The sequence below is a fragment of the Mesocricetus auratus genome, unplaced genomic scaffold, assembly GCF_017639785.1.
Source record: "Mesocricetus auratus isolate SY011 unplaced genomic scaffold, BCM_Maur_2.0 Super-Scaffold_100038, whole genome shotgun sequence".
Lineage (NCBI taxonomy): Eukaryota > Metazoa > Chordata > Mammalia > Rodentia > Cricetidae > Mesocricetus > Mesocricetus auratus.
This window is the reverse complement of record NW_024429216.1, coordinates 3,062,449-3,082,206: the sequence shown is the minus strand read 5'-3', so window position 1 is coordinate 3,082,206 and position 19,758 is coordinate 3,062,449. Positions and strand designations below refer to the sequence as shown.

At 47.2% G+C, this 19,758-nt stretch overlaps 1 protein-coding gene across 3 annotated transcripts in view; it reads left to right on the top strand.

Annotated features, from left to right (window-relative positions):
- Positions 1-3,195: 3,195 nt before the first annotated feature.
- The window catches only part of Sae1 (SUMO1 activating enzyme subunit 1), a 49,822-nt gene continuing 33,259 nt past the window's right edge, over positions 3,196-19,758 (top strand). The window contains exons 1-5 of one of the 3 annotated variants that reach the window (XM_040734271.1): positions 3,196-3,387; positions 11,150-11,261; positions 14,904-15,077; positions 17,208-17,350; positions 18,895-18,994. In XM_040734271.1, the coding sequence (XP_040590205.1) occupies positions 3,281-3,387; positions 11,150-11,261; positions 14,904-15,077; positions 17,208-17,350; positions 18,895-18,994 (636 nt within the window). In that variant the 5' untranslated portion in view covers positions 3,196-3,280. The remainder of the gene's footprint in view (positions 3,388-11,149; positions 11,262-14,903; positions 15,078-17,207; positions 17,351-18,894; positions 18,995-19,758) is intronic. The other 2 variants (XM_005086438.4, XM_005086437.4) reach the window with 2 other exon arrangements.

The following is a 19,758-nucleotide window of genomic DNA, read 5'->3' as shown; positions in this document are numbered from 1 at the left end:
AAAATAAAGTGAATTAACTCTGTTAAAAAAATCAAAAAATAAAAAATAATTTATTATTCCTTGTGTATGGGTGTTCATGCCTGCACATATGTCTACATATCATGTGAGTCCCTGGTGCTCAGAGAGGCCAGAAGAAGGAGGTTGGGCCCCTTGGATGCCTTGGAGTGGGAATCACATGGGTTGTAAGCTAACATGTGGGTTCTGGGAATCAAACCCAAGTCCTCGAGATGAGAGTTTTTACCCACTGAGTCATCCCTTCAGCCTGTTATGTTTTCTTTCTTTTTTTTTATTCGTTTATATTTGGATTTTGAGACAGGGTTTCTCTGTGTAACAACCCTGGCTGCCCCAGAACTCTCTGTAGACCAGGCTGATATTGAACTCACAGGGATCCACCTGCCTCTGCCTCCCAAGTGCTGGGATTAAGTGCACCACCATAGCCCAGCGCGTCTCTGCTCTTATTGCAGGTACTACATTTCAGAACCACAAGTAAATTCTCAGTATCTCAGCTCCACCACAGATCAATTAATCAGAGTCTCTGAAGATGGACTGGCAGGACATCTTCTGCAAAGTTCCTTAAGTGATGCTATTATGCAGGTGGGATTGAGAATTCCCACCTTAGTGAGTGGTGAGCAGGCACCTGGGCGGAGGTAATTTCATAATCTTTAAACCCAGGAGCGTAAGCTACTGAATAAGTAACTGCTCTCTTCGTCTTTAAGGTACAGAGCCTTAACTTTGTCAACTGTTCTCACTAACAGTTTTAAAACTAACAGTCTAAAAAAACCACCAACTAACTCACCCCCAGCCCAGGGTATATGCATAGGAAACCAATCAAGCATCTCAAAGACCTATTGGTACTCTCATTTCCATGGTAGCTGTTTTCCTACTTTTCTCCTCATTGTAACAGACTACCTAGCAAAAGCGATTTAGAGGTGGGAGAGTTTAAATCTGACCCACACTTTGAGGGGACAGTCCATTGTGGTGGAGCAGGTTTGGAAACAGAAATGCATGGTCGCTGGTCACATGGCATCTGCAGTCAGGAAGCAGGGGGAAGGATGCCGGCACTCAGCTTGTATTCCCCAGTCTGGGGTGTTGGGGTGACGCTGCTCATAGCGAGAACCTAACTGGTGAAACCAATATGCCAGAGGTTTATCCCCTAGGTGATAGTCTCACCTTGTCAAGCAATTAAAATTAACAGTAGCTCTATTCCATTTTTAAAATATTTTATTTGATAGGTGGTGACAAATTAATACCAACATTTGGGTAGCACTCCGCCCCCCCCAAAAATTATTTATTTATTTTTGTTTTCCAAGACAAGGTTTCTCTGTGTAACAGCCCTGGCTATCCTGGAACTCACTCTGTAGACCAGGCATGCCTCAAACTCACAGATCTGCCTGCCTCTGCCTCCCAAATGCTGGCTGGGATTAAAGGTGTGTACCATCACTGCCTGGGAATTTATGTATTTCTAATTTATTTATTCTTTGACAATTTCATAATGTAATTTGGTCATATTTTCCAGCCCCCATTATCCTCTTTTAGACTGTTCCTCTCCCAACAAAGCTCTTTGGCTCAATAAACCCTTAGTCCAACTTCCATGTCCTTTTTGGTGTGTGTGGGGTGTGTGTGTGTGTGTGTGTGTGTGTGTGTGTGTACACATGTGTGTGCCCTTGGCCCAATACATTTATTTGGGTTACTTTCACAAACATTGGTTGGAGGAGTGTTAACACTTAAAACATTGTGGGTGTGTGATATGTATAAGTGTGTGGGAGCTCACTGGTGTCACATTCCAGCTGTGGAGGTCAGAGGGCAACCTCTGGAGTCACTCTTGTAAGCAATGCCTAGGGATCTTTAGGTCTCTACCACCTCAGGGCTGGGGATTACAAATCTGCACTACAAAGCTTGTGGGGGTTTTTGCTTTGTTTTTTTGTTTGTTTGTTTTGTTGTTACAGGCCTCTAGGGAGCAAACTTAGATCCTTCTATAACGGGTCCCAGACCTTAGCACAACTGACTCCATGCTGGCAGTACTTTTCAGGCTGTAAAACTCAGCACCACCTGTCGGGCGTTGGTGGCGCACACCTTTAATCCCAGCACTTGGGAGGCAGAGGCAGGTGGATCTCTGTGAGTTCGAGGCCAGCCTGGTCTACAGAGTGAGTTCCAGGACAGCCTCCAAAACAATACAGAGAAACCCTGTCTCGAAAAACCAAAAAAAAAAAAAAAAAAAAAAAACCAAAAAACCAAAAACAAAAACAAAAAAAGCTCCCCCTGAGAAAGGCTCGGGACTACACTGGGATCCCAAACACCCCGTGTAGTTGCTGGCTGGTTAGTAAGGACTTTCTATCTATTGGGTTAAACCAATGTCCCAGCATTGTACAGACCCCACAACACTGATTCATTGAGCCAGCTCTTCCATCCCTGTCTGTCTGTTTTTTGAGACACCATTTCACTATGAAGCCCTGGCTGGCCTGGAACTCAATCTGTAGACCAGAGTGGCTTAAAATTCAGAGATCCACCTGCCTCTTGACTCCCAAATGCTAGAACTAAAGGCATGTATGACCCGGCCTGTTTCTTAGAGACGGAATCTAACTCATAGTGATGCTCCTGTCTCAGCCTCCTGAATGCAGGGATTACAGGCATGTGGCCTTAAACCCAGTTTTGCTCATTTGCTAACGGGATCTCATGTAATCCAGGCTGGCCTTGAACTTTTGATTCCTCTCTGTTCTGTCCAAAAGCTGTGATCATAGGCATGGTCTACCATGTCCAATTTTATTACTGGATTTTTACATAGGAGTTTGAGGATCTACAGATTTTGGAATCGGGAGAGCAGCCGACCCTTCCATCCCCACCCACTCCATTCCCTCTAGGAGGAATGTCTTGTTTTTCTTTAGTTTTTTTCCTCAGTAGGTGGTGAGCTCCATCATGATGAGGGCAGGTTGTTATTTTAAAACGTTCACTTTATTTATTTATTTTTTCATACCATCGATGCCGGAATCCCCTCGAGAGCTCGATAAACACAGGCACAGCTTCATGAATGACCACGTGGACGTCCCCGCGGAGCCAAAACGCCCGCCACTTTTTTTTTCCTCTCCGGGATTGATTGGCGCCCCCCTCACGTGACCCGCGGGCCTCGGAGCCTCGGGAACCCACGTGGTCCCTCGGAACGCGCGGAGGCGGCGACTGCGCAGCCGCGGCTCTCTGCGCAGGCGCAGGCGCAGCCGCGGGCCCCGGCGCACGGCTCTGCTGGCGGTTGGCGAGAGCGGCAGCGGCTGAGCTGGAAGCCGGCGCCATGGTGGAGAAGGAAGAGGCCGGCGGCGGCGGTGGCGGCATCAGCGAGGAGGAGGCGGCGCAGTATGACCGGCAGATCCGCCTGTGGGGACTGGAGGCCCAGAAGCGGTGAGGGGCGCGGGCGGGCTGGGACCGGCGAGTGGCCCGGAGGGAGCGGGCGGGGCCCGTTTGCAGAGCTGCGGCGGGATTGAGGCATCTGGGTTCCCTAGCGACTCGGAGAGAGCGCACGCCGGCTGTTTCAGGGAAGTCCGGGAGATGGAGACGTCCCCCGGGTGGAAGTGCGAGTGTCCTCGGAGGAGGCGGGGAAGAGGGAGGATTCGAACTCGAGGCTCGCCCAGCGTCGGCATCGGGCGAAGGTGGTGGGGTTTAGGGAGGGGGGCTTTTTAGGGCGTGGGAGGGGCGTGCGTGCGCCAGGGTTTTGGCTGAGCATTCAGTGGGAACCCGTGTTGGAAGCCCTGGGGACCTGGCAAACCTCACAGGCTCCTCTGGCGAGGGTTTGGGGGCATGTCCCCACAAAGGGACGTCTAGAGAGGCTCAGAGTGGCCGGATTTATTGAGCACACTGCCGTGGGTGCCTTCCCCCCCCCCACACACACCCGGGACAGCGTTGGTCGTTGTAGTCCTGGAACTCGTTCTGTAGACCAGGCTGGCCTCGAACTCACAGAGATCTGCCTGTTTCTGCTTCCCAAGTGAGTGCTGCGTTAGAGGAGTGTGCCACCACGGACAGCTTCTTCAAGGGACTATTACTTATTTTCATTGTTGTTGTTGGGCATGGTTTTGCACGTCTTTAAATCCAGCATTCTGGAGGCTGAGGGCATCGTTCTTTGTGAGTTCAAGGCCAGCCTGGTCTGTATGTTTCCAGGACAGCCAGGGCTACACAGTGAGACCCTGTCTTAAATCAAGCAAATTTTTTTTTTGTTATTGTTTTTCGAGACAGGGTTTCTCTGTGGCTTTGGAGGCTGTCCTGAACTAGCTCTCTTGTAGACCAGGCTAGTCTCCGAACTCACAGAGATCCACCTGTGCAACACCACCACCCGGCAGCAAATTCTTTTTATAGCCCAGGCTGGCTTGCAGAGATCCGCTTAGCGTAGCCTCGCAAGTGGTGGTGTACATGCATGCACCGCTACAGTTTAGCTCCCTAAGCATTTTGGTGGTGGTGGTTTAGAATTTTATGTATTTGTTTATGTGTACGTGCTCTATGGTGTGGATGTGGGTACCAAAGGACAACTTTGTGCAGTGGGTTCTGTTTCACCTCTGTGGATTCTGAGGTTTGAACCCAGGTTGCCAGGCTTCTCCTGGGCCTCCAAGACAAGCACTTTACTTGGAGAGGCATTGTGCTCTTGGAGCGTTTTCCACTGAGCAAACTAGGCTCCTTCTCCACTTGAAGCTTATGTTCTGACGGGGACTGAGGCCAGTATTCATAAGTAAGAAGGTTCCAAAATAATAAGGCTCCAGGGTGGTGGCGCACACTACCCAGCATTAAGGAGGCTGAGGATGGAGGAGTGGGCTCAAGGCTAGCTTGCAGCACATAGTGAGCTTGATGCCAATCTCGGCTGTATAGTGACACCTTACCTCAAAATCGAAAATACTGCCAGGCATGGTGGTGCTAGCCTTTAATCATGTCAGAGTCAGGCCAGCGAGCTGTACATTGATGAGGTGGCTCCCAGTGCTGGGGAGGTTGAGGAGGGAGATGCCATATAGACCAGATGTGCCGGTGTGTGCCTGTAAGCGGAGCAGTCAGCAGGGAGATGCAGGAAGGTAGGAAGTTCAAGTCTGGCCTTGGTGTGATGGCGTGCACCTTTATTCCCAGTGAGCTTGAGGCCAGCTGTTGTACATTGTGAGTTTGAGGCCATCCTGGGCTACATAGTGAGAGCCTCACTTTTGAAGGGGTGGGGGAGTGCCTGTGGGGTGGGAGAGGTAGACGCTTGCGGTAGACTTGATTTGGTGACTCACAACCACATGTAACTCTAGTCCCGGGGAATCTGACATCCTCTTCTGGTCTTTGTGGCACTGCACACATGTGTTGCACATGCATGCACTCGGATGTTAAAATCTCTGAGATAGCATATGAAAAGCTCCTACACTCAGAAGATATCAGTAAATTCTCTGCAAGTGTGAATAATGAGCAGCAAAGAAGGGTAAGTAAGCCAGGCCGTGGTGGCTCTCACCTTTAGTCCCGGCACTCGGAGGCAGAGGCAGAGGCAGGCGGATCTCTGTGAGTTCGAGGCCGGCCCGGTCTACAAAGCTACACAGAGAAACCCTTTGGGTGGGGGAGTAAAAGGAATGTTGAACCACTGACATCCCCAGGAGGTTTTAAGAACAATTAGGGTTTCAGTGCTAGGGATGGAATCACATGCTAGGTATGTGTGTTTCACCTGGGCTACAAATTCTCCAGCCTCCCAGCCAATGGCAGCAAATTGTTTATTTTTCTCCTTTGAGACAGGGTTTCATTCCAGCCCAGGCTGGCATCAAAACGGAACAGTCCTCTTGCCTGGTGCTGGGAGTAGTGGACATAGTTATGATCCCAGTGCTTCCAAGGTGGTTGTAGGAAGGAGGGTTAGGAGTTCAAGGTCAACCTGGACGACATGAGATTATTTTGAAAACAAAACAGTTAATTTCTGTTTTATTAAGCCGTTTCCCTCTGAGGATTTTAGTAATGTAGCACAATTATAAAGCATAGAGCTTTACGTTCTGTCGGTGAAGTTTCATCTGAATTTGGCCTGAGGTTTGTCTTTTGGCAAATCACTTAAGCATGCTGTTTCAGACTTCCTCATTGGTTGAAGCAACCTATGTGTAAGCTGGGCGTACAGCTCAGCTGGTAGAGTGCTTGTTTAGCTTATATAAAGCCCACGGTCCTTCTCTAGCACTGCATAAAAAAGAGCTCAGTAGATCATGTCCATAATCTCAGTCCCATCTCTCCTTCCTGAAAACACAAAAACACCCCACAAACATTAGAAGGTCATTATGGGCTGGCTTCTAGGAAAGTAGCACTTTGTCTGGTACCTAATGAATGTGTTTGAACTTGGAGGGGGCAGGTAGGATCCTTCGATGCCAGCATCCTTTGTTGGAAGCAGCCTTAGTTCCTGCAGAGGGAAGCTGTTTGGCTTTAGCAGTTTAGCAGGGGAAGAACGCAGAACTGAGATGAGAGGACCTGCAGAACTGAGTGTCCAGTAGGGAACTTGGAGAGAGACACAGACCATTCAAAGCTTTGAACAGCATGACTAGATGTAGCTCACATTGTAAGGTCTGCCTGGCAGGCTGTTCAGTGGTTAGAAATAGGGACACTGGGTTGGTTGTAAGGGACAAATGGAGGCAAGGAGGCCGAATTATTTATTTCAACAGGGTCTCCTGTAAGCTGACTTGGCCTTACACTCACTCTGATCACCTTGAACTGCTGATTCTCCTTGCTTCTACTTCTGTCTCTGGAGTGCTTAGATTGCAAGTGTGTGCTCGGGATAGAATCCAGGGTTTTCTGCAAACTGGGCAAGTACTCTGCCAACTGAGCCTTAGCCACAGCTCCTTTGTTTTTGTACCTCTAACAGGGCCAGGTGGTGGTGGCACATGCTTGGGAGACAGAGGCAGGCGGCTTTTTCTCTGAGTTTGAGATCAGCCTGGTCTACAGAATGAGTTCCAGGACAGCCAGGGCTGTTAAACAGAAAAACCCTGTCTCGGAAACAAACAAACAAAAACGCTTACTACTCTCTCTCAGGAGACTGGAATTTGGTTCCTGGTACACCCATATGGCAGCTTACAACTTCTGCCAAGGTTCCTACACACACACACACACACACACACACACACACACACACACACACACACACACGGCATGCAAGCAAATGCAACAGAAAAATCTTTATTTTTAAAGAAAGAAACAGGGTCTTGCTTTGTTCTTCCTGGGCTCAAGTAGTTATCTTCCTGCCTCAGCTTCGTACATAGCTGGAACTCCATGTGCTTGCTTCCTCCTGGGTCCTGTTGAGTTTTGTGGGTGAGAACTGGTAATTGCATAGGTTAGGGTATAGTTTGGGCAAGTGGGAGGATGTGGGTGAGCCACACTGTTGTGCCTCAAGCTTCATTGGCTACCGTGTTGCCCCTGTGCAAGCTTGTGTATAATTTTTGTGCCCAGCCCCTGTGCAAGCTTGTGTATAATTTTTGTGCCCATGTACAACTGCAGGATTGATTCCTAGAAGGGGAATTGCTACTTCAGAGAGTATGAATAATGGCTACTTCATTAAGTGCTGACTGTGTGCCAGGTAGTGTTTTAAGCCCTTTTCACATAATTGAGCCATAAGTAAGCTGTAGTCTCTGGGGTCCTCGTGTGTGTGGTTAAGATTAAAAATGTGATACTCATTTTTGGTTGCTGCTGAGTGAAGTGAACAATTGCAGACCACTCACTCTGAAGAGCTATGTCGTAATGATTGTGGGGTGGGGAGCCGAAGCCCTACAGTTACCTGAGATGGTCAGAACCCATTTCTTTTTGTAAATCTGTACATACAACAGCTCTCTCTTGTATTTTCAGCTCTGTATGTGTTTTGAGACAGGGTCTCACGGTGTAACTCAAGCTGGTCTGGCGCTTCTTTGGCGTGCTGGGATTACAGGTGTGAGCTAGCTCCCAGCTAGCTTCGCTCTGCTTTTGAACCTCCCGCTTCAACCTCTTGAGCAGCTGGCATGACAAGCCTATTCCTTTAGGCCTGCCAAAGACCTTTAATGTTGCTGCAAGGAAAGTTCTGCAGTGGTCATTTTCCCCTGAGTGTGCCATGGTAGGAAAGGCCCTGGGGCTGGCAAGCTTGCTCTTCGGGTAAAGGTGTTTGCTGCAAAGCCTGTCAAGTTTCAGTCTCAAGGATCCACAGGATGAAGAGCAGAGTGGACTCCTGAGTTTCCTCTGACCTCCACATAACGGCCATGGCATGCATCCACATGAAATAAATAATGTACTAAAAACTTTAAGCCAGGCATTGGTGGCGCACACTTTTAATCCCAGCACTCCGGAGGCAAAGGCAGGCGGATCTCTGAGAGTTCCAGACCAGTCTGGTCTACAGAGCAAGTTCAAGGACAGGCTCCAAAACAATACAGAGAAACCCTGTCTCGAAAAAAAAAAAGAAAGAAAGAAAGAAAGAAGCCGGGCGTTGGTGGCGCACACCTTTAATCCCAGCACTTGGGAGGCAGAGGTAGGCGGATCTCTGTGAGTTCGAGGCCAGCCTGGTCTACAAGAGCTAGTTCTAGGACAGCCTCCAAAGCCACAGAGAAACCCTGTCTCGAAAAACCAAAAAAAAAAAAAAAAAAAAAAAAAAAAAAAAAGAAAGGGTCTCAAAGCTCAGGCTGACCTCAAGCAAAGGATGACCTTGAATTTCTGATCCAGGTCCTTGAGATACAGGTCCAGCTTTCCTTTTGTTTTCAGCTTTAGAATTACATAGTGCTATAACCCAGGTTGGCCTCACACTCCCAATCCTTCTGCCTTAGGCTCTTGAGTTCTGGGATAGTAGGGACGCACCCTGACAGCCACTGTGCTTATTAAAGATTCCTTAATGTAATTCTGTGTAAGCACTGGTGATCATCGGGGTATTTTGGAGAAGAGCCCCTGCTGTTCTCCAGGTGCCGGCACTTGTACAGAGCTGGCCTACTGCTGTCTGGCAGGCCCAGGACTGCACTGGGCTTATAGAAGCTTTGAGTCCTCAGCCCCCGATGTGGTGGCAATGGACTGCACTCCCTGATCCTTAGTGCCTTGTCCGCAGTACAGAAGCAGCGTCTGGATCGCCTTTTCAGACTTGGTAAGTTCTGAGTTTAGATATCGTGGGTCAAGACTTTGAGATGCTGTGACTCAACCCTGCCTCACAACTGGGTTGCTTTTTGTATTTTGTCTCATTTTCTTTCTCTTGGCAGAGATTAAAACAAATTCTCTGCCTATTATTTTTGTTATGATCAGGTGGCCTCAAACTAACTGTGTAGCCAGCAGACTCTGAATGAAGTCTTATCCTGTTTCCACCTCCTCAGTGCTAGGATAACAGGTGTGCGCCCACTCCTTATTCTTCCTGGTTTTCTGAGACAGGGTTTCTCTGTGTAACAGTCCTGGCTGGCCTGGAACTCACTCTGTAGACCTGGATGGCCTCAAACTCACAGACATCTATCTGCCTCTGCCCCGAGTGCTGGGATTAAAGGTAAGGTGTGTGCCACCACCACCCAACACACCTTCATGTTCTTTTTTTTTTGGTTTTGGTTTTTTGAGACAGGGTTTCTCTGTATTGTTTTTGGAGGCTGTCCCAGAACTCGCTCGGTAGACCAGGCTTGGTCTCGAACTCACAGAGATCCTCCTGCCTCTGTCTCCTGAGTGCTGGGGTTAAAGGCGTGCGCCACCAACGCCCGGCTCCACCTTCATGTTCTTAAACACATACTTTCATACCACTCTTGTGTTTTGCTTGTATGCTCCAGGTTAAACAATGCTTTTGCTGAGCCGGGGTTATAACTCATTGGTAAGCGCTTGCCTGCTGTGCAGGAGCCTCTGAATTCAGTCCGCAGTTCCATAAAATATGCTTGCCCATTTTTTATCACCTTTTTGGTCACCATGCTAGTCTGAGCGGGTAAACACACACATCACCTTGGTCTTGTGTTAACTGTGGCGTCCTCTCCCTGCCCTATAGTCACCATGCTAGTCTGAGCGGGTAAACACACACATCACCTCGGTCTTGTGTTGACTGTGGCATCCTCTCCCTGCCCTATAGTCACCATGCTAGTCTGAGCGGGTAAACACACACATCACCTCGGTCTTGTGTTGACTGTGGCATCCTCTCCCTGCCCTATAGTCACCATGCTAGTCTGAGCGGGTAAACACACACATCACCTCGGTCTTGTGTTGACTGTGGCATCCTCTCCCTGCCCTATGGTCACCATGCTAGTCTGAGCGGGTAAACACACACATCACCTCGGTCTTGTGTTATCTGTGGCGTCCTCTCCCTGCCCTATGGCTTAGAATTGAGTCCGGGACCCTTCTGGTGTCCACCGAGCTCGAGTGCCCCACTCACACCTGGCTTCTGTCCTTTGTGCAGTCGTCTCTGAAACAAGTGGAGCCAAGCATCCCCTTCCTGAGCTTGTGTGTTTACAGGGCTGGTTTCCTACGGTTAGGATTCTTTCTTTTCAGTTTTCTATATGTTGATTTGTTGTTTATTTCCTTTGGTTTAAAAAGCACCTCCTCTAGGTTTCTTGTTGTTGTTGAGACAAGGCCTCTGTAATTGAGTCGGGACTTGAACTTCTGGAGGTCCCTCCTGCCTCAGCTGCTCGGTCAGAAAGGTTTTCTTTTTTGTTTTTAAAGATTTATTTATCATTTATGAATACAACACCCTGCCTCCATGTATGTCTGCAAGCCAGGAGAGGGCACCAGATCTCATTACAGATGGTTGTGAGCCACCATGTGGTTGCTGGGAATTGAACTCAGGACCTCTGGAAGAGCAGTCGGTGCTCTTAACCTCTGAGCCATCTCTCCAGCCCCCAGAAAGGTTTTCATCGTTTATCACTGTTCTGTTTAAAATTCTAATCTCCCTTTGTCCTCTTTTTACTTATTTTTTGTAGTTTTGGGGATCCATGCAGGACCTCATGTGGAAGGCAGAATTGTACCCCTGAGCTATATCCCCAGCCCCATAACTCTTAACCTTATGCTTGGAGAGCTAGCTGCATTGTCCACTGCTCTGTTTGCATGCCGTGGTGGGTGCTCAGTGAAGAAGTAATTCTGTGCAGGATTGTTTGAAACACTTTCTAGGTCTGAAGGTTCGGTGGTGCTTCAGTATGTATTGTCACAGTAAAGTTTTCTTTACTGTCCTGTGATTTGGATTGAGCAAGTCCCATTGTTTGGGGTTAATCGAGTTAACATAGCATGTGTCTTACAGGCTTCGAGCTTCCCGGGTGCTGATTGTTGGAATGAAAGGACTTGGGGCTGAGATTGCCAAGAATCTTATCCTGGCAGGAGTGAAAGGACTGAGCATGCTGGATCACGAGCAGGTATGTATATATGGGTCCCTCTGCTCTCCCTGACTCCCCTCAGTGCAGTGCTGTGAGTGCTGCAGAACTACCCAGGTTCAGAGGCTCTGTGGTTGGGAGACAAAGCCTTCACTTCTGAGCTGCTGATTCAGACGTTCTGGGGTGGTTCAGGAATGGGCACATTTAGAAGATGTCTCAGTTTGATGTGATGCCACATGCCTATCTGTAACTCCAACACTCAGGAGATTGAGGCAGGGCTGCAAGTTCAAGCCGAACTTTTTTTTTTTTTTTTTTTTTGGTTTTTCGAGACAGGGTTTCTCTGGCTGTCCTGGAACTCACTTGGTAGTCCAGGCTGGTCTCGAACTCACAGAGATCCGCCTGCCTCTGCCTCCCGGGTGCAAGCCGAACTTTTGATACATAAGTTAAGGCTTTCAAAAAAAAGTCACAATAATCTGATATATATGGTTCACTAACATTACTTTGAAAAATACTGAATCAAAGAGGAGGTTTATAGATTGCTTCCTCAGAGAGAACAGTAAGCATGCAGTGTAAACTGATGGTACATTGATGGCACGTTCCTGTAATCCCAGCTGTGAAGAAGCAGGGGCAGGTTTGCAGTCATATTGGGGTACATACCAAACTCAGGCAACAAGCACTTAAAAATGAAAGAAAACCTCAGGAGATACGTTTCTTTGAACAAGCTGTCAAGACAAAGGCTGTGTCTAAGACTGCAGTGCCCTCTAGAGGCAGGAGCACATCCAGAGGAGGATTAGTAACCTATCAGCAGGACTCTTTGTAACTGGTAGCTCTTCTTATTATGTAAATGGGGTTTCCTAAACCATCGTCTGGCTGTGGGATTACAGTGGGTCTGTCTTATACCAAGGGGTGTGTGGTGTGACTCTGATACCTTGTCAGAAGGGTGCCACCAGGGGCTTCCAGTGTTGGGTGCACAGGCTGATTTTCTCTCCCTACACACTAGGACGGCCACAGTGCCTCCTTCTTTCTTGAAGTAGTGGTCCTCAACCCCGGCTACATTGTAGAGAGCCCAGGTAGTGATAATAAAAAAAGCGTTCAGTGGTTGGAGTTAGGAATGATTTCTTTTTTCTTTTTCTTTTTTTCTTTTTTCTTTTTTGTTTTGTTTTTTCTTTTTGTTTTTGTTTTTCAAGACAGGGTTTCTCTGTATTGTTCTGGAACTTGATCTGTAGACCAGACTGGTCTCTAACTCAGAGATCTGCCTGCCTCTGCCTCCTGAGTGCTGGGATTAAGGTGTGTACCACCAATGCCTGGTGGAATTAGATATGATTTCTAATGGACTTCCTGTAGACTAATGCTGGTCAGCTCAGTCCCCATCAGATAATTTTTTTCCTAAGTGAGAAGTTTTATTAGAACAGGAAAAGAGGAAAGAGGAAAAGAGACACAGAGACAGAGAGAGGACAGAAGGGAAGAGGGAGATGGGGGGAACTGCAGGGAAGAGGGCCCATCCGATAAATTTGAACAGTCCATAACTTCTCCGTGCTTTTCCTCCTACGATTCTCCTAAGAACACCCTGGGAGGCAGTGGCACAAAATAGTGTAGAAAGCTATGGAATCATGAGGACTTGACTGTAGAAACAGGGAGTTGTTTGTGGAGTTTTACATGATCAAATGAAGGGCCCTGATAGACTCTTAGACACAGCTGTAGCCTAGAGAGTCTTGTAGAGAAGAGCCAGGGTCTGGGAGCTCAGGGCAGTAGACCATTATGTGGTTGGTATTACCTGTGGACATGTCTGTGTACACAGAGGTAAAACAGTCAGTGGTTGAACCAAGATTTGAATCTAACCTGGATGGTCCAGGACCATTGCCCTTAATCATAGATTCTAGCCTTGCAATAGGGAATGATCCCGGAAGAACAGGATGTGGTGACTTAAAAACATGACACTGGGAGAGGGTTGCTCTGAAAAATTGGCCCTTTTTCTTTTCTTATTTCTTGTTTTTTTCTAGACAGGGGTTCTCTGTGTGGTTTTGGAGTCTATGGCCCATTCTCTTCACACTGAGGAAGAATGGGTGCTTTGGATAGTTGGTAGGAAATTGGGGGGTGGTGATGGGGGAGATGTGTAGACCTGAAAGGGCGGCCACACCCCTTTGAGTGTGGCTTCAGGCAGATGGAAGCAGAAAGAGGAGCTTGAGGCGAGGCTTTCCTTTTCCGCTTCTCTGGTGGGTCAGCAGATCCGGTAGGAAGAGCAGGGAAACGCTCTGGTGGTTCTTTGTATTTTTCTGTGGAATTGTCCCCAGTAAACACCCATTTATCATTTATCTTGGGTCTGTGATGTAATTACATCCTTGCCTTCAGGGAGATGACTTATTAGTTCTGGTGAGGTGGTAAAGTCATTTGCTAAATTAGATATTTTGTATGTGAAATACTTTGAATGATGCAGAATCTGCTTGCTAGTAGTCCTGCCTGGTCTGTCTTTGAGGCTCCTCTGACCTTTAATAATGAAGTCAATTTCTCTTCTTGCCTCCACTCCCTCCCCCACCCTGTGGGGTGGGGTGCCTCCAATTCAGGGAGGTCAGACTTGGGGTCCCATGTGTGCTAGGAAAACACTTTACTATTGAGCACTAGTAACCAGCCAGTCGTTTCGTTAGCAGTTAAAAATTTGAACACATTTAAGTCAGGCAGGTGGTTCTCTTGAGTTCGAGGCCAGCCTGGTCTACAGAGTGAGTTCCAGGACAGTCAGGGTTACAGAGAGAAACCCTGTCTGGAAAAACAAATAAAATCAGAACAAATTTAAGTAGAGATCTTAGACTTTGCTTGGAGAGAGTTTCCCTTGTAAACACAAGGGGGTGCTATTTAACCAGTTTTAAAAAGTTAAGGATCCTGTGTTAAAGCCTCGGAAGGACGAGCAGTAGGAGCCGGTCTTAGAATTGCGGTTGGTGTGATGACACTGACCCAAAGCACTTAGAAGAAAACGTCTCTCAGCTGCACTCAGCTCACACTCATGACTGAGGGATGTCAGTGGAGCAGCTCATAGGGAATACTGCTTAGACAGTATAGGAACGCCTGCCCAAGGGTACCACCACCCACAGCGAGCTAGGCCCTTCTGTATCAATCATTAATCAAGAAAATGCCCCACAGACTTGCTTGTAGGCAATCTGATGGCATTTTCTCATTTTGAATTCGCTCTTCCCAAATAATTCTAGCTTCTGTCAAGTTGACAAAAAAAACAAAAAACAAAAAAACAAACAAAAAAAAATCTGACATCACTATTCAACTATAACTTTTCCAATATGGTGTTAATATTAATACTATAATATAAAACATCCCAACTTTTTTTTAACCCCCTGAGACAAGTTTTCTCTATGTTTGGAGCCTGTTCTGGAACCCAATCTGTAGACTAGGCTGGCCTCAGAGTGCTGGGATTAAAGGCATGAGGCACTACCACCTGGCTACCCCAATTTTCAAAAGTCCCTGGACTTTGTAGATCAGGCTGGCCTCAAACTCACAGAGATCCACCTGCCTCTGCCTCCCAGTGCTAGAATTAAAGGTCGCACGCAGCTTGAACAGGTTTCTGTAGGGATAATAATAATAGCAGCTGGTTGTGGGCATTTTAGCATCCATATAGATGCAATGTCTTTGAGATTTGCATTCCAGAAAGACTCAAGAATTAAGAAAAAAATTTTTTTCTAGGTATCTCCAGAAGATTCTGGAGCTCAGTTCTTAATTCGGACTGGGTCTGTGGGCCAAAATAGGGCTGAGGCCTCTTTGGAACGAGCCCAGAACCTCAACCCCATGGTGGATGTCAAGGTGGAGACTGAGGCCGTAGAGAAGAAACCCGAGGCATTCTTCACTCAGTTTGATGCGGTGAGTCTCTTGGGGTTAAGTCCGGTGGGAGAGTCAACAGGCTCAAGTAGTAGTGGGAACTGAGTGGGGGCCACATTGTGACCCCAGTGCTTGGGAGCAGAGCAAGAAGGACTGCTCCAGGCTTGAGGCCAGCCAGGACTACACAGCAAGATTAACTGCAGGTATGCTAGAGCTTTCAGATCACACACTCTGAGCTTTCCTCTCATGTATGTCTGTAAACGTCTGCTCTTCAGGCTTGACACGATGCTGTGTAGGTCCAGGCTGCTGGACCTGTTGCGGTTGTCTGTGAGGTGCCTGCTGTCTGCTGCGCTTCTCTAGGCTACGTTCCCCAGACTAAGTTTCAGCATTAGTATTTTTATCTTCCCTTCAGAATCTTTGCTCCTGTGTTCTCCTGAAAGCTTAAGTCGTTGGTTAATTTTGTTGCCAGCTGCACTCATTTTGTTAGAAGTATCAATCTGCAGCTTGTGTTTTGTGTTAAGGAAGAGCATACCTAGCCAAGCTTGGTGGTGCATGCATATAATCCTAACGTTTGGCAGAAGGAGGCAGGAGGAGTAGGAGAGCAAGACTGAGTTGAGGCCAGCCTGGGCTACATAAGACTGTCTTTTGCGGAGTGGGTGGGGATTCAAGCAGAGTTTCTCTATGCAACCCTAGCTGTCCTACAACTTCCTTTGCAGATCAGGCTGGCCCCGAACTCTGAGATCCACCTGCCTCTGCCTCCCAAATGCTGATACTAAAGGCATGCACCACCATCATGGCTGTCCTTGTCTTAACAAACTAAAGATGACCCAAAACCCAACATCTATCTGATTATTGTGCCTTTTTTTGGGGGGGGGGTTTATGAGACAGGGTTTCTCTGTATTGTTTTGGAGGCTATCAATCCAGCCCGGCCTCGAACTCACAGAGATCTGCCTGCCTCTGCCTCTCGAGTGCTTGGATTAAAGGCTTGCGCCACCACTGCCCGGCATGTGCCTTCTTTTTTTAACATAGCCACTTTGGCCGTGGACTTGACAGAATAACTACAATGATAAACCAGATGAGGCATACCCAACCTCATCTACTCTCAGTGCTGAGGATTACAATTATGTGCTGCCATACTTGGTCACACACATAAACGAACAGGTAGCTGTGGTGGTGCATACCTTTAGTCCTAGTGCTTGGGAGACAGAGGCAGGGCTGGTCTACAAGAGTGAGTTCCAGGCCAGTAAGCTTAGCACTGAGAGAACACCTTTAATCCCAGCACTCGGAAGCAGAGGCAGGCAGATCTCAGTGAGTTCTAGGCCAGCCTGATCTACAAAGTGAGTTCCAGGACAGCCAGGAGTATTACAAAGAGAAATAATACCTTGAAAAAAAAAAAAAGTAAATGAAATAATTCTTTTTTTTTTTTTTTTTTTTTTTTTTTTTGGTTTTTCGAGACAAGGTTTCTCTGTGGCTTTGGAGGCTGTCCTGGAACTAACTCTGTAGGCCAGGCTGGCCTCGAACTCACAGAGATCCGCCTGCCTCTGCCTCCCGAGTGCTGGGATTAAAGGCGTGTGCCACCAACGCCCGGCTTTTTTTGGTTTTTTGAGACAGGGTTTCTCTGTGGCTTTGGAGGCTGTCCTGGAACTCGCTTGGTAGTCCAGGTTGGTCTCGAATTTACAGAGATCTGCCTGCCTCTGCCTCCCCAGTGCTGGGATTAAAGGCGTGCGCCACCAACGCCCGGCTCTTTTTTTTTTTTTTAAGTTTGTGTGTGTGTGTTGGGAAGTTTTTCCTCAAACATGACCTTTGGGTCAGTTAAACTGGTTTTACTTGCTTGATTTTAACAGATTAAATAGTAGTTTAGATTACCTTGATATTGCTGTCTTTCTGAGGAGTGTGAAGTATACCTTACATGTTTTTGGATTAAGGGAACAGATTCTTACGTGGTTTTACTTTCCAGCTAAATCCTCATAGTTGTAAGAAGTGGCCACCATATCATTTACATTTTCTACACCCTGGAACCTGCAACTTCTCTTTGGTCTTTTAATCATAGCACCCCAAAACCTGTTGCACTTGTCTGAAGCCTGCTGGAGAGACAGTTAATTTAAGATTTATGTGGACAGCACGGCAGTGGTTGAGTTTTCAGCTCTCATCGGTCGGTTTCTGTCTCTGCAGGTGTGCCTGACTTGCTGCTCCAGGGATGTCATTGTTAAAGTCGACCAGATCTGTCACAGAAACAGCATCAAGTTCTTCACAGGAGATGTCTTTGGGTACCATGGGTACACCTTTGCAAATCTCGGAGAGCATGAGTTTGTAGAGTAAGTGCTGGGAGGAGAGTGTAGTAGGGAACGTTTCCACAGTTCGAATAGTATTTGTGGTAGGAAATGAACTGCCCCAATGAAGTAGCTTACTTGGCTGTAATATTTAGAGCATTCTGAAACAAGGAATTAACCAATTATTGAATAGAGTGCTTTGTGGCTTCACATTTTTGTTGTTGTGTTTTCAAGACAGGGTTTCTCTGTCTGACTGTCTTAGAACTAGCTTTGTAGACTAGGCCGGCTTCCAACTCAGAGAGCCACTTAACTCTGCCTCCTGAACGCTAGGATCAAAGACGCGCAGTACCGTTCCTGTCTGTGGGTTCAGTGATGGTGATGTCATAGGAAGCCCCGAGCACGAAGAATTGTGGACAGTGCACACTTTGATTGTGTGGGTACCCCAGACTCCTCTGTTTAAGGACTGGAACTCACATGCCGTCCTTGGAATTGCAGCCTGGGTTTTAAACACTTGATCCCTAGTTCGCGCTTCCATGTTGAGAGATGGTAGAGAGAGTACCTGCTGGGCAAGTGGGTAGTCCTTTAGGCACATTCAGCTTGCCTTGGAAAAGCTCCAAGGTCCAGAGCCTACTGTGGTGGAGCACAGACCTTATCCCTCATTTTGAACATGAGACTGCATAGCTTAATAATTCTCACATGACAAGACTTGCAGTAGTTTTTATTTATAGGCTCTAAGTGAAAGGTGGCAGACTAACGTTAGAGATTTTTAAACTATATAAGCTAGGTATTTGGCTACCATTTGTTATATTTTCATCCTCCCTCTCTCTGTCCCCTCCCCCTTCTTTCATCTGAAGTCTACCTTGCAAATGAGTGATACAGAGGAGAGCCCTAGGCCCTATTGGACAGAGCTTGTTATGAAGCAGTACTCTCTAGCCTCTTTAGCAAGGCATTGGTATTTCTTTGGCCCACAAGTCTCTTGTCTGTAAAATGAAACTTTGAGCCATATGGTGGTGGTGCATGACTTTTTTTTTTTTTTTTTTTTTTTTTGTTCATTTCTCTGTAGCTTTGGAGGCTGTCCTGGAACTCACTCTGTAGACCAGGCCAACCTCGAAATCACAGATCCACCTGCCTCTGCCTCCCAAGTGCTGGGGTTAAAGATGTGCATTACCATTCTTGGTCAGGTTTGCTTCTTTAAGTCACAGTTCCTCAAGAATGTTTGCAAAACCAGGGTTTATGGGCATTTGTTTCTGCTGAGAAGTTTGCTTACACCTTCCTCTTCCCCTAATCACACCAGGGACAGCTATTCCCAGAGTGGTTAACTGGCTCACCAGGTCTTCAGTGGCTGAGGTGAGATTTGAACCTAGGCCCATTGACCCCAAAGCTGTCTTGCAGTTTGTTTTTTCCTAGATAGGGTTTTTCTGTTGTAGCCCTGGCTGTCCTGGAACTCACTGTGTTGACCAGGCTGGCCTGGAACTCTGCATTTTTGCTTTTACACATACATAACCTGCTGATAGCATTTTTTGAAATTCATATTCTAGTCATGTGACTTGTGGCTCAAACTTAATACCCTTCTTCTCTTGTCACTCTAGAGAGAAAACCAAAGTTACCAAAGTTGGTCAAGGAGTAGAAGATGGACCTGACACTAAGAGAGCTAAGCTGGACTCATCTGAGACAACCATGGTCAAAAAGGTGACGCCAAGAGCCTGGGTCAGAGCCCCTGGGGCCTTGGGAGGGGCGGGGCCTTGTCAGATGTACTCTGCCCATCTAACCGTATACAGCTGCTGCTCTTCCCTCAGAAGAAAATGGATTTGTTTTCCAAATGAGACTTTTCAAGAAAGTTAGAAATCCTTTACAATTCTGGCAGTCTATTCCAGTTGCTTCAGGTACTGTTCTGGTGTAGCACCATGGTGGCCAGACATAGCAGACTTGTTTAACTTATTTGACATGGAAGAAAGCATCAGTTTTTTCTTCTGGTGTCTGGGGCAGACGTCATTGCATTTTCCCTCCCTTACCATGCACATCCTCCCAATCATTTTCTTTTTTTAGATTGGTATACAGGTCCTAACTGGGCAGGAGCCAGTTAAAGTTGAACTGTTTCTTTGTATTTTCTCCCTTTTCATTCCCTAGTATCTGTTTTCTGTACATAATGTGCACAAGTGTGCCTGGGTGTAGGCTGGGGGTTCATTTTTAATGTCTTGCTCAGTCATTTTTGTTTTTATTTTTTGAGCATTTACTCACTCACTCCCCCCCCTCTCTCGTGTGTGTGTGTGTGTGTGTGTGTGTGAGAGAGAGAGAGAGAGAGAGAGAGAGAGAGAGAGAGAGAGAGAGAGAGAGAGAGACAGACGGCACCATCAGGGACTAGAAGAAGTTAGGCCCTCTCGGACTGGAATTACACAGTTGTGAGCCACCATGTGACCTGGGGAAAGTGTTCAGTAAGTAGTGTTGGCTTTTCA